We start from the raw sequence: 15,470 nt of genomic DNA, 5'->3' as shown, positions 1-15,470 counted from the left end.
ATCACTAATTATTTCTCTTACTTTATTGTTGTTTTCACCTATATCTATATTGTTATTATCTTGTTCATTCAAAGAGCACCCACTTGTATTTTCTAATTTATTTTTCTTATCTATTTTTTTAAATGTATTCATAGCTCCTTTTTATGATGCAATTAATGTCTCAATTCTTCCCCCTTTTTGGATTTTTGAATAGCCTGATTCAAATTTTCTACTTGACATATCTATATATTTTTATATGAAATAATAATATATAAAATACTATTAAAGATATGTAAATGAAACAAATGAATTAAAACAATAAAACCTGGTTTTGGTTGTCAAGGAAGTAAACTTGATAGCAGACTTTGTAGTATCTTAGAGTCTCAAGCCTCTTTCTCCTACTCAACTCTCAACTCTTTCACAAACCTACATAGTTTATTTTAAAATTAATCATTAATAAAAATAAGTCAAAAAATTATTGTTCTTCGATAGTAAGTGGGCAAGATATACAAATTTTTTTTTATTAAAACCCGTAAATTGAAAAATACCGAAAAACAAAATTGGGCAGAAGAAACACATTTCTAATTCTAATACAAATCCAAAACAAAATAACAAATAACAACAACATAAATAGAAAGAAAAAACATACTAACAAAAAATTAGTATGAAAATATTGGTACACATGGACTCTTAGAAGAGAAGAAAGTAAGGAGAGACAAGAGAAGTCACATAGAGATAAAAGAAGAAAATAGAATATATATATTGATTATAAGAGAAGAAAGATATCGCTAATCATTCTCCTTTTCATAAATAAAACTATAATTTACTAAAAAAAACTCTAACTCATTAATTATCATTTTTAATACCAATAAAAATTATCTTACATAAATAGTTTAGCCTTTTCTTTCTTAAAAAGAATTTTATAATTATATTAATTGAGGTATATTAGTACTAAAATCAATTTTCGAGACTTTTTTCTTAAATATAATTTTATAATTAATTTAATATAAAAATATTAGTAATAAAAATTATTTTTTTGAAATCTTATTTGACTAGAGGCTCGCTTTACCTTTAGCCGGCCTTGATTAGAGAATATATGTTAGCTTCATGAAAAAGTGTATTAAACTTTTAATTCCTAAATTGGAGTACTTATGATATGAGTTATTGAGTTATGTTAACCTATTTTGAAATATACTACTAAACTAGTTGTAACTATAATTACTTATGCTAATGAGTTATAATCTTAATTATAATTATTAAGATTATATTTATCAAAAGAATGACTAAAAAAGGGTTGTTACATTGATTAATCCGAATAAAGATATATTCGAACATAATTTTTTATTCTTATATTTATTTATATTTTTACTATAATATAATAATTGTCATATTTTTTTTTAATCCTCAGATGATATACTTTTGAATAACACATAATTTGTTTTCAATAGGGAGTGATGTACACTTGTATTAAAAACATAACAAATATTGCATCTAATCTTACACAAAATATGTACTAAGTATTAAAAAATGCTTTGTTTTTCAAATTATTGATTAATTACACAATAATGGAATATAGTTCTATAGATTTTTAATTTAAAGATATTCTTAGAAAATACATAATAGTTTTAAATTATTTTGGATTTAAAACTGATTTTGAAAAAAAAAATTAAATTGATATCAAACTTATTTATAAACATTTAAATTATTTTTATTTTAGAAAATATAAATTTGAACTTAAAATTCAATCTAATTATTAAAATTAGATTTATAAAACTCTATTTTAATATTGGATTTAATCCAATCTATATCCACTGGATAATCTTCTTCAGCAGAGGTAGCAGGAAAGAGGAGCATCAGATACAACTATAGAAAAGGTATCAACAATCATTCTTCTTACGTCATATAAACATTAACATGTGGCATGTCCTGTGAAAATACAATTTTTTACAATTCAAAACTGAAGATTTTGAGAGAGTCTTTATTCTAATTATTACAACACTCCTGGAGTGGATTGACATATCTACTACAAGCAACCAAATTAGAATCATCATGAAACAGAGAGGGATGAACACTAAGTCTACATAAATTTGACTTCATCCTAATATAGATAGAGGAAGAAATATGAACCCTTGAGGTTAATTGCTTCGTCGCTCTAAGTTAGTATAATAACATTATTATTTTCTAAAGCTGCTACCATATTCTCGAGCAGCATAATTTACAGACTGAAGAAGCTCTTGACTTTTGACATTGATAACTAAGCAAAAGAGAACCTATGACGGCAACCGCTGCAAGTCACTGCATGAACGTCTCTTAAACTATAGTACTACAATGTGGACCCCTGTCATTGGCATAAATAATCAAAACTTCCTCCAGCTCGGTCAATTGAAAAGGTCATTTTTTTCCTTTTGAAGTCACAGACCAGGTGTGCTGTGGAGGGAAGAAAAAAAGTTCCGTGACACCACTGCTACGTGGTTATTGTGAGATGATGATTCCCATTTCAGCAGAGAAGAAGCATGGCGCATGGTCATCGCGTGTTAAAAACAGGATTACGTTATTGGTTAAAGGATGCAGGAAGAATTTCCAACGACGAAATCCGAAATCCACGCCTGTCAGCTGCTTTAACCTTGGCAATTTTGGCACAGGAGATTGACAACTGGTCATGTTTATATTCAAATTGTTTAATGGGACTACGTGGTTTGTCCTGCCAACAAAAGAAAATTTCAATAACAAACAAATAAAATGGCTCGGCAAATATAAAATGGCACAACTGTATTCACCATGAAGCCTGTTCCATTATACAACTGAGTGGGAGATGAAACATCAAGCTGTTGAGAGTTTTTCAAAAATCGATGTTCTAGTAAAACTGCAGCTGCTGGCCGCTCTGCTGGATTCCTTTTAAAGCAGCACCTCAAGAAATCTTTACCCTCGGGTGACAATGTTTCAGGAATAGGAGGGGTTTCCTTCATAACCTTAAACAGAGCTGCGGCCTGCATAATTAGAAAAAAAAATTATTTAACAAGCTAAAAAAAAAGTACCCGTATACATACATCATCTCTGCCAAATCCACAAGCTGAAAACAGAAAAAAGTTGGCTCAAAGATGCCTTAGCTCATATTGAGGTTTGCCAAAATAAGTAAAAAGTTGGTGCGTTATCATCCATTACCAATTACCAAACTTCAGAATCCCATATTCTCATATAAACCGATATAAAACCATCCATCTTTGAATAGGTAGTTTTGGAAACCATTGGGATTCTGTTACCTATGAGAAATCTTAAACTAATACTATATCAGTATGGTACTGAAGTAGCCTGAGAATCACAAAGTTCAAAAGAGGCAAAGTAAAATTTTCTTTAGGTGCTTACTCCTTCATATTCACTCCAAGGAGGCTTCCCTGTGAACATTTCAATAATGGTACAACCCAGACTCCAAATATCAATAGCAAAAGCAAGATCAGGGTTGTTATCCTTTTGCATCACCGCCTGCAAAAGCTGAACGAGAAAAGTGTTAATAAGAAGTGCGCGAGACATTACAGGACAGTGCAGTGTAATAATATATAATATACCTCTGGAGCCATCCAGTACGGACTTCCCCTCAAAGAAAGATTAGCTTCGAACCCATTTAGCTGTGTAACATAAAGGGATCCCAAGTTATAAACTTAATGAAACACCCCATGAACAGATTCAACAGCAAAAAATAAGCACCAAAGCCTGAAGATACATATTCAAGCAGTGAAATTGAAAAACAATACATGAAGCACCTGATTATTATGCAAGATTCAGAAACATCTAAATCTGCTTTTTGAGGGGAGATAAGGTTGCTCATCTCAATCGAGAGAAAGGAATTTTAAAAGCAATAACTTTGAACATTTTAACATAAGGCCTGTGTTTCTGATGCCAATCTCTTCTTGAGATTTTTCAACAATAAACAGATAATCTTATTAACAAGAAGAAATACAAATATTCTACAGAATTACAGGATCCACTTTCAGCATGAAAAAATAAACTGAAACTAGAAAATGTGAATTAAAGGGGAAGGCTTCTCACTCACATGCTTAGCCATCCCAAAATCAGCAAGCTTAACAACTCCAGCGGAGTCAACAAGCAAGTTAGCCCCTTTGATGTCCCTATATGCATACAAGAAAAATATAAACAAATAAAAAAGTGACAAAGGTCCAAATATAAGATAAAAAAAAATTCTAGGAAACAGTCGTTTTCCAACTAGAACAAAGCAGTTGCATATGGATCAATAAAGGTTTTGAATTCAAGTTAGTATGAGTTGTGAATGTACCTATGAATTGTTTTTTTGCTATGTAAATAAGCCAATCCTGATAGAATATGTCGAGTGAAATTCCGAATGACAGATTCTGTTATGGCACCACAATGTTCACGGACGTATTTATTAATTGAACCAGGATGAACATATTCCAGATAAATATAAAACCGGCCCTCAACCTGCAAACGCATACGCCAAAGTTGTTATAAGGTTTTAAGGCTGTAACAAAAGAAATGAATAATCTTGAGCAGCTAATTATGAAGTAGGAGATTGTTTACTGTTTCACTGCCAAAATACTGCACGATGTTCGAATGCTGTAGATGGCTAAGAACTTTAATTTCCTGGGGAAAGAGAATAAACTAGTAAGATAGATAAAAAGGATAATAGAGAAATATATTCATAATTAATGAGGGGAGGGTAAAATATATAGCCAAACCATAAAAACAACAAAGCAACCTCACAAAGTAATTAAGCATAATGGACCCTACAACGAAATTTAGGAGTCGTCACTGCAAAATGTATATTGGCCAAGGCTAGAAGAAAACACAGAGGTAAAATAATAGACCAGTTAATCTGAGCTGGGCATCTGTACTGTTCAATGAGAAAAAAATAATTTCAATTACCATTACAAAGTAGTTGCATTAGTTATTAAAAGTTTCAAGATAGTACATTTCAGAAGTAAATTTGCTAAGCAGAATTACAAGATGTTATTAATCATGCAGCCATCAGTTCCCAGTGCTCATGTGTAAAAGAGATCCAAAGTGACTAAAAATGTGTTCTTATTCAGGATTGGAAAAATAATTACTATTCCCATAAAACTGACTAACATTTACCGCACTGACTTCTTTACTAAAATTCCAAAATTCTAATAAGAGATATGAACCATAACACACTAAATGAGACACATCACCTATGCTGTTTGTACATTTTACACAGATCACAAATAGGCAGTGGTAACAAAAAAGTAACGGCAACCAACCTGCTCTAACTGTTTTATACACTCAGCAGATTTTGGATCATCAGGAAACATTTCCACTTCCTTCATTGCACATAATGCACCGGTTTCCCTGCCAAGAAACAACATCTCTTTAAGGGACTAAGAAAATAGACAAAAGATCTTAAAATGCACATGAAACATTTACATACCTATTGGTTGCAACATAAACACTTCCAAATGTCCCACGCCCGATAAGTTTCCCTTTTTGCCATTGGTTTTTCATTGGCAATGATTCTGCTCTAGCATTGGAAAATGTACTAGCTGACGATGGAGAGGGCAGGGGAGCCCCAGGAGGCAGGGGCAAGGGGTGAACACTGACAGGAGGGGCAGTGCTTTCACGGCGCACCATTGAGATTTCAAGTGATAACTTGGAATGTATAGGAGATAGAGGTCCACTCAAGGTTTTGGTGTGGTGCCCGGGACTTCTCCTCTGTGGACTTGGATGGGAGGTGGGAGAGGGAGAAGCTTCTGTGCTCAACACGGATAAATCAAAGAAGGCGGGAGGTGGCAACCCTGTTTCACAGGTAGACATTTCTGGTGCAGACCAGAACTGATTTCCTCTGGGACTCGCATAATAATATGGCACAGATTCGCCATTTTTTGTTTTCTTTGGACTCAATATTGAAGGACTTGCAAAGGGAATACTTGAAAAACTGCTCCTACGAGGGATGCTCGCCAAGTTACTATTATTAGTATTACTATTATCTCGAGCACTTTCACAACAACCACACGCATCTTGATGCACCATTCTCGATGACCTGGTTTCAGCCTGTTCCATACTCCTTCTCGTGTCTTGGCCAGCAAAAGCACTGTTACAATACAAGATTCGGTCAAATAGGTCAGCAAACTCGCCATTGAGAACTCTTGCACAAATGCATGGCAAGTTGCAGTACAAAACTGCAAATGCATAATCAATTCCCCTTTGATAATTTCTCCAAAAACAAAATAACAAATGTAAAAGAATAGATCATTTTCATAAATTAAAATCAAGTTATGCACTTAAATTTTACAGAAGGTACCTGATCCAAATTCTTTAAAATTGAGGTGCATAAATAGATTTTAACTTGTCAAATAAACTCAGATTCATTTAAATTTTTTTTCTTGTAAGTGTTTAAGGGGAACTTTATACAAGCAGTGTCATAAAGTTTCATTTCACAAGTACAAATATATGCATCTAATGATTCAGTCCAAAACAACAACAAACGTGCAACATAAAGAGTTATGCAACGATCTCAACTAGTAATAATCGAATTCATTAAGCAATTACCTAACAAAAATTGAAAAGCCACAAAGAAAACTAATTGAAGGAAAGAAAGGAAAAATTAAAAAATCGACCTCCGCATCCGACAGCCGGTGTAGGTGGTGGCTGTAGCAGCCTCCTTGGGCGAGGGAAGACGGCATTTGCCGTCTCTGTTGCGGATCAAGGCGGAGGAGGAGGCGAGCTCCGGCAGGGGCAAGGGCTGAGGTGTGCCGGGGGAAGAGAATGGTGAATCGTCCTCGTGCCACCTGGCATCGTTCTCGCCATGGCAGGCGCGTTTCTTGGACGAACTACCGAACAGCCAGGCCTTCCGGCGGTGGTCGGCGGCGGCAGCTGAGGAAGACGAGGAGGAACAGGAATGCGTGAAGGAAAGCGTAGATAACCACCGCATGGCTGCGTCAATCTACAGAATCAAAGAAGCTTTTCACCTCACAATGCGGATCGAAAAGACGACATCGTATTGGAAGCGCAATGTAAACCTTTAACCACAGGCATCGTTCGCGTTGGCACCATAACGGTTGCAGAAAGAAACGACAACCATAGGCCTTCCACACAAAGTCAATACGTTTCACCTTTTCTTTTTCTTTTTTTTTTCTTCCCTCTAACTAAGTCAAGGTCTCTCTCTAATCTCTTTCTCTCTCTGTTGCCACAACGCAACAGAGAAGACGAGACAATATAAATAATTTTCTCCCCAAAAAACAGTTTTATTTTTTTTACCAACAGAAAGAGTGTTCTATTTTCGATAGGGTAGTTAGTTATGTGCTATTGCTATTGCTCTCGCGCCAGGTAACAACTCAACGTCTCCCTTAATTAACACAACACAACTATGTTTTCACTTTCATTTCTATCTTCATTTTCACCAAATTTTTATGCATTATTAGTGTATACTTATTTTCTCATTACAAAAAATAAATAAATTAGGCTCTAAATATAAATAACCTTAACAACTGTCACCCAACTTAATATTATTATTGTTATTATTAGTTTAATGTGGTTGTGTATTGACTTGAGGGTATTTGAAGGAGGAATTACGTAAATGTATGGAGTTTGACGTTGGTGAGAATTGAGAAGACTGTTGCTAAGTAAAACCATATTTTGTTTATTAAATGAAAAAGTAAAACCATATTTTGATTCCATTATTGTTGGATCGGATTATAAGAGAAGAAGCGACGTTGATTTCAAGAGTTTATTTGATCGATAATTGCGCGTTTCTCGATTCTATAGTAATTCCCTTCTAGATAGATTGACATTAATATAAAGTGGATTTAATAATTAATTCTCATTCTCTGTACTCGCTTTGAGAGTCATTGACTCAACATACAATGTTTAAATAAATCAAATTACATAGTTGCGTCGTGTCATAACATCTAATTTAATACACTGCGTCTATTATTCCACTGCACTATGTTAGATTTGTTCAGATCCATCCTTTAGAAAATAATATTTTGTTTAGATTCAATCATTGCTTAGGTTGTATTTTTTTTTTGGATTTTTCAAAATTTAATTTAGTTTTTATATTAAAAAAAAAAGTCGAAATGATGTTTCGTTAGTTTAGAATTAATTTGAAAGTTACTAATTTTTAAAAATATTATCAATTACATGACACAAAACTATATTTTTTATGACTATTTTCATTGATCATATTGACAACTTTTAATTGCGGTTAAAAGAATTAAAAAAAGAAGAAGACATCTACACAACTCCATGACCATAACTAAAATGGAAGGGGGGTATAATCTACATTTTTTGTCGTTGTTTCACAATATTAATACACGATTCATAACATTAAATTAAATGAAACATGACTCTCTTATTCTTCAAATATTTTAAGAACTTATTTTTGTGGTCATAAAATAACCATTCTAATATTCAATGTTAGATACACATGACGGCAAAAATTAAATAATAATACTAATAGAGATGATGATAATTGTTATATATAAGAACCTTTTTCATTTTTTTAAGTTGAGAAACATCTTTCATTAAGTTAAAATTGAATAAACAAGTTTTTATTGAGTTTATGTTTAAATTAGAAAAAGTAGGTGTTAAATAATTGGTAACAAAATAAATGACTACATACATAAAAACGTATCCAAAATTAAACAAAAATGATTTTATTTAATAGTCAAACTAGATATAGTAATTGAAAAGGAAAAAAAAAATCAGAACCTTTTGAATCATTAAAAAGAGTTTATATGTTGTTCGTTAAGTATTATAATTAATTTGAAGTGATTATTTGCTTATAAGTTCAAGTGTTTGGTTTTATATAAAAAAATGTCGGTTCAACATAATTATAATGATTATTACGTTTTTGAGGTATTGTCCGTGTTTTGGAGTATGAAGTTCGATCACGGTTTAATCTTTAAAAGACATATCTAAAAATTGAGGAAGGAAAGAATATTTAAATTGTATTTGATCTGAAGTGATATGAGGCTTATTGATTGTATCGAAATACATTGCTTTTAGCCATTATTGGGTCACCATGTCAACCAAAATGGTCAAAAAACATGATTGCTACAAGAACAATATTCCACAAAAGTGATTAAAATTTTTGATAATTGAAGCAGGAAAAAGCAGAGGATTTGTTGAAGTAGTGGAAGAGAAAAGAGACAATTAATCTGAATTGGTCAAAGGTCACCCAACTTGACCAATACCCTTCTTCTATCCTCAATTTCACGAACCTTATCTCCCCTCTTTTAATGCTTCTGCCTTTCGGTGTTTGGATTCATTCAGGGAAAATAATCAAACAGAGGAACATAAATTGAAAAGGGTAATGCTAAAAAATTATGGTTTTAATAGGAATAGATAATCATCTTTATCATAGATCACGATGAAGATATATTGAAAACATACATAAAAAATTTCCATTTTATAAAGAATATTGTGAAAGGAACAGGGTCAGACAGATGAAAGAGGGAAAAGAGCATTTTCCACGTTTGACATACGAATTAAATAGTGAAGAGTAGAGTAGAACTGAGTCCACAAAATTGCATTCTATCCGCATCGGTAAAGAATGTTACAGAAAAGGTTGGTTATAAAAATTATCATACTAAACTATGTTTAATTTTTTAATATTTCAACTTTTTATTAAGATATCTTTATCATTTTATGTAGTATTTTTTTCTTTCATTTTATATATAATTTTAAACAGATTTCCAAACTCAGCATAATTAATATGGGAAGGATTAGAAAAAGCACATATACCTTTCTTTGTTTGAACAAGTGCGAAGAAGAAAATTTTTCAAAGTGGTTATATGTTACTATTAACCTGTGGAAAACAGAAGAAAGTTTTTTAATACAAGAAAAATAACATTTGTATTTATTTCATTTTTTATTTATGAAATTATAAATATTTTTTTCATACAACCAAAGAAGAAAAATATTAGCTTTCATTTCTTTGATTTTTCTTAAAAAGCATTATTTCAATGAACAGTTTTTTTTTTGTCATGCAGTGAGATTGTACGGTTAAGAATCAAATTATCTAAAATAAAATAGTTAAAAAAATAAAAATAGAAATACAAAGAAAGTAGAGAAATAATGATAATTTCCATACGCAAATATAAAATCTATATTATGTGATTATAAATAATTAATGGTATGTCATCATAATTGATACCTAAGATGACGTAATACCTAAGATGACGTTATTTAGAAATATAAAATCTATAAACTACTTTAAAAATTAAGAAAAAAATAATTTTTTAACCTCGTAAAACCTACAGACTTATTTATTCTTGCCCCTTTCTCTTTCTTTCCCAAACAAAACCTATCTTCAAAGACTTTGTCAAACTTTTACTTGTTATTTAAGGACTCGCGAAATCGATGGTTATGCAGCTGACCGAAGAATTTCAACTGCAGACTATAAGTGAAAAGGAAAGACTAAACAAAAGTTATAATAAGTCTCGAAAAAAAAAAGATGAATCCTCAAACAACAGAAAGCCAAGAGACACGTCAGAATCTAACTTGACCAATTCTCATGCAGACCGAATATTATAACTTCTGAGATTATTAACACAATTACTAATAACAGAAATTCAGTGAATTTATGCTTGTGCTTCCAAAATACTTATCCACAGAGACACGCCACTTGCAAACGGTGCTTAAATTACCATATCCCTGGTGGTCATGTTCAAGAACTTCAATATCAAATTCTTACGAGCAGGAAACCAACAATCCATTAGAAATAAACAGTCAATATATTGAAACGTCAATTTCGTCCAACATACAAAATAGTTCTAATATCTTAGGTGCTTGTACTCGTTAATGCTTGAAAACATCACCAAACTAAGATGTTAGTTCTGCTTATTTGGAAATCGAATGTCATCTCCATTTTTCCAAATGTGCTTGTATTCATCTTCACTGATCACTCCACAATAGGTTCTCTGTTTCCCAAGCTTGTTGGAACTACTTTACATATGGGCATGTTTTCATTCTTGCTGAGAAGCTTCAAGGATGGATGAACCTCAATGTCACGCATGAATATTCTATCTTCAATATCTAGATTGCTCACATCCACAACAATTTTTGAAGGAATGTGCTCAGATGGGCCAAGATATTTTAAACTAGGTCTGATTTTGTTCAAAATTCCTCCTGTAATAGAATAAAAGTGTCAACCATGTTAGCATTATGACATTAGAACCACAACGATTTGTACTGATATTAAATTGGACGAAATTGGCAACCGTCCCTTGCCACCATCCAAAAATAATGACATACAGAGCACTTGGCATGAATTAAGAAAGTTGATGTCAGAAGTAAGACAGCGGCGTATTTTAACAAAACGTGGAATGCAAGTCAATTGACCAAACATAAACAGCAGTCTTCCCAGGGCATAACGAGCAAAAGTCATCGACTATTGAAAGCTGGAAGGGTGAACACTGATCTTCAATATATACTGTCAAAATTAATACTTCACAAAACGAAGTAATGTAATTAATAACAAGTTTGTATAGTCACCTATTCTTCCTCCAGTTTTTTCCTGGTTTTCTAAATTGAAATTACTTTTCTGGAAATATTGACCATTCAAAAAGAAACAGTAAATGCAGGTGAAATAATGCAATAGCAGTCACGTAGCCTCTGGGCTTTTACTTTTCTCAGTCCACCACAGGCAAAACAAAAGAGCACGAGAACAAAAGAAAAATAAAATACTAAAACATAAACAAACTTCTTAGGAGGGCTGATTGCTGTATTTTAATCACAAATGTTGAGAATGAACAATGATCTTCAACTACAATGTTCGCAAACAAAGAAATGCCCCAAACAAAAAAAAAGCAATAATATATATATATATATATATATATGTATGTATGTAACTGCAAGAGACTAGAAGCAATGAGTCTATCAAGAAACATTTCATATAATATAAAAGTTATCAAACCATTGTCATCCAATGGTTATAGATGTTAGAATAATTAAGCAATGTCAAACCAGTTATGTCTACTTTGCCCCATTTTTTACTTGGAAGCAAGCAAACCACAAAGTCCTTTGAAATGCTTGTGTTAACAGACATATTGCTTAGTTTAATTTTCCTATGTTAGTTTGTGAGTAGTTATTAGCTCTCTGTATCAGATGGTGTGAACTATGCTTTGCCATCTATATAATGCTACTTGTAATTGATCACTGAGAGAAATGTAAGAGAATGCATTTACTACTGAAATTCTTTTACTCAACTCTCTAGAGTTTTCACAGCATGGGAGGTTAATTCCTAGAGGCAAGAATTTGAAATGCTTGTGAGGATAATCCAAAAGGATTCCGAGTGTTCTCTTCGTTTAATCTAGTCTAGAGTGTGTCTATAATGGACATACAAAAGATTATCCCCGTGTTTTTTCCAGATGATCTAATCATCAAGGCATCAAAGGAAAAAAATAACATTAAGCTTAAATTTTGGAGGCAAACTTTGAAATACAAGGTTTTCAATTAAGTAGGAATTTAACAAAGTACATACTTTGCAATTTCTAGTAAGAGATGATGAATACGACTAAACATATGAAAAAATGATGAAAAAAAATTAAGGAGGACTATACACATAGGAAACAGGGGGAATGACAAATAAAGAAAGACATCAAGGGTTATTTCTGATCATAAAGTACTTAACAGACTCAAAGGTAAGTTTTACCATATGACTAAGCATTCATGTGTGCCACACTGTATCAATTCATAGGCTTTAAAGGACGACATGAGAGAAAGGTGAGAGTAACAAAAATGAGAACACTAAGATTGATCTGTGATCAAAATACAAAATAAATTATATAAAAAAAGGTTGGTGTAGCATCAAGGAAAAATTCAAAAAAAAAAAAAAATCAGTTAATGTGGTTTAGAATTCACAAAAAAGGGCAAAAAGAGGCAACAATCATAAGAGTAGATTACATGATTTTAGGCACAAAAGGGAGAGGGAGACAAAACAGACATTGGAGAAAGTTGTCCAGAAGGTTTGGATTTTAACCGTGACAAATGAAATTGAATGACCTTTCACGCATGTAGCCAACTTCACCTAGTAGGATAATAATTTGTTGTTGTATCAATATAAATTCACATTCACACCCAGTTTAATGTTTGGCAATATTTTCTACCTTAATTGCCATTGTTTATTGAGGAAAGGTAAAATAGTTTAATTTAAATACAGAGACAGTGTAAAGGATGCGCTATCATCCAATTATCCGTCACCGTGTATACTAAGATTAATGGTTCTTGTAATAACTACTTCAAAAGTCACACATAAAATAACTTCTAATAAGTTCAAATTATAAAAAATCTAGAGAAAATTAAACTAAAAAACTAAACAGTTCCGTAAAGCCATAATCTCTCTACTAAGTAATCTCCGAATTATGCATACAAATAGTATTGATTATTGATTATTTCAGCTTAGGGAGCTCCACACAAGGGCCATTTTTCATCATTCATGAACCAAAAGACCATCTAATAAATGCCTAAACTACGAGTTCTACAGCAACAAAATAAAAAAAGAGTTACCTTTCTGAATACCAGGACAAACATCTTCCCCTTTGAAAATAATAGGCACATCCACTTTCAAATTCATTCCTTCCTCAGCCCAAACAAACACCAAATTAAGAATCTGCCCACTCTCTTCGTCCCTATGAATCTACATAACCAAAAACTACAACTCAAAACTCAAACCAAATATAAATATTATAAGAAAAAAAAAGAAAGGAGAAAACCTTGATAGGTAAAACGGTTCCGGATTCGACCAAATGAGAGGACCCGGATCCCGCACGGATCTGGAGCTGGAAGCGGGTGGAGCAGAAGGTAGGAGCGTCGACGGAGTTAAGAATGGCCTTAATCTGCTTCTTCTCGACGGTTAGCAAGTACTTCTTCGATTCCGATCGATTGTCGGGATTTTTCTCCAGAAGGTTCTGGGAGAAAAGGACGGCGGGTATTCGACCTTGCCCTCGGTCTCTCGCTGAGACTTTGCTGCCTGTGCACTCCCTTGGAATGGCTTGGATCGTATGGTAATGGCTGCACCGGAAAGCAGACGACGAACAACGGCTCGCTGCCATAGTTCGGTAGTGGCCGGCGGCGGAGCGCCACCATTGCGCCATGATTGTTTTGTCTGTGTCCCTCCCTCCCTACGACTCGTAATGGGGTTTAGCGTACAGGGGTTTTGGGTTTCGGGTCTATTTGGGCTTTTTCCAATAAGAGGGGATGACAATTTCTTTCTGCACTGCACGCTTTTTATGTCCACTCCATTTGAATAGTTAAAAGACCAAATTGCCAACCGCTCCCGTCGTTATCCCCTTGTTATCCTCGTCAATCTTGCATAACGGTTGTTACTGACGGACTCCAAGAACAAAGTGTTGCGTCACCGATGGATTCAAAGAAAAGTGTATCTAATTGTAAAATCCTTCTTGTCATTGTTGTTATTCTTGTTTATGTAAAAACATTTTGATATGTAATTTGAAAGTTAAAAATGATTTTTAAATTATAAAATATGAAAGTTTTTTTTTATGTAAAATATAATTTTTATGGATATATACAAGAAAAATAAAGGTGTCAAAACGAGTTAATTTGGCTGACATAGACAAACTCATCATGGATTAATTTAAAAAATGAGTAAGTTTAATAGGTCTTACTTGCCAAAAATGTTATGATCGACTCAACATACACTACAAAAAAATCTTAAATAATAATCAAAAACATATTTAGAGACCAATCTAACAACCAATTTCTTAGATAATCAAAATCTTAGTAGCTAATATCAAATTTATAAACCATAATAGAAACTATTTTAATTATTAATAATTTCTAATTTATAAATTGGTATCTAAATTGATCACTACATTGACTAATTACTTTTAGTTCTTAAAATTGGTCATTATGTATAAATTTTCTTGTAGGGCTACCATGAGTGGTTTAGGTGGGTTGATTCACATAAAAATATTTTATTCATCCAATTTATTTTGTATATTTATTACAATACAATCAAAATAGATTAATATATATATATATATATATATATATATATATATATATATATATTTTCTTATGAGTTAACTCATTTAATATATATATATATATATATATATATATATATTTCATCTACTTCATCAAACATTATTTATAAAAATAATGGTTGAAGATTAAAATGTCACAAATAAATTAAATATATAAATTATGCAAATATTTTTATTAATATTTTAGTATTTAGAAAAATCAAAGTGTCAACTTACGTAATTAAAAGCAATAAATATTTGTAACAAAAAATTTATAAAAAACGGTTAAAATAATAATATAAAGTGTTGTTCGTGGATTACAAGTTAACTTATCGACTGGAACTTAGTTAACTCATAAGTTAAATGAGTTAAAATCGATTCAATCCACATTTTATTTTTTTCTCAAGCGAATCTCTCTCGAATTATTTGGGAATCAAATTGCTTCATTACGAGTTTAAACAAATTTTGATATATTTAACTAAAAGTACGAGGATCACGTTAATGATTACAACAAGT

General features: G+C 32.2%; 2 protein-coding genes across 2 annotated transcripts; both read right to left on the bottom strand.

Annotated features, from left to right (window-relative positions):
- Positions 1 to 1,875: 1,875 nt before the first annotated feature.
- On the bottom strand, positions 1,876 to 7,198 carry LOC114178770 (mitogen-activated protein kinase kinase kinase 5). Its single transcript, XM_028064856.1, has 10 exons — positions 6,585 to 7,198; positions 5,399 to 6,058; positions 5,232 to 5,319; positions 4,531 to 4,593; positions 4,268 to 4,431; positions 4,028 to 4,103; positions 3,543 to 3,602; positions 3,343 to 3,468; positions 2,757 to 2,966; positions 1,876 to 2,680 (listed from the first exon to the last, which is right to left on the bottom strand). Exons 1-10 carry the CDS (start codon positions 6,896 to 6,898, stop codon positions 2,531 to 2,533), a joined length of 1,911 nt encoding a protein of 636 aa, XP_027920657.1. The 5' UTR covers positions 6,899 to 7,198; the 3' UTR covers positions 1,876 to 2,530.
- Positions 7,199 to 10,680: 3,482 nt separating this feature from the next.
- Positions 10,681 to 14,146, bottom strand: LOC114175195 (50S ribosomal protein L25). Its single transcript, XM_028059958.1, has 3 exons — positions 13,683 to 14,146; positions 13,477 to 13,606; positions 10,681 to 11,097 (listed from the first exon to the last, which is right to left on the bottom strand). Exons 1-3 carry the CDS (start codon positions 14,061 to 14,063, stop codon positions 10,871 to 10,873), a joined length of 738 nt encoding a protein of 245 aa, XP_027915759.1. The 5' UTR covers positions 14,064 to 14,146; the 3' UTR covers positions 10,681 to 10,870.
- Between the last annotated feature and the right edge of the window lie 1,324 nt (positions 14,147 to 15,470).

Source organism: Vigna unguiculata, chromosome 3, assembly GCF_004118075.2.
Source record: "Vigna unguiculata cultivar IT97K-499-35 chromosome 3, ASM411807v1, whole genome shotgun sequence".
Lineage (NCBI taxonomy): Eukaryota > Viridiplantae > Streptophyta > Magnoliopsida > Fabales > Fabaceae > Vigna > Vigna unguiculata.
This window is presented reverse-complemented; position numbering and strand designations above follow the sequence as displayed.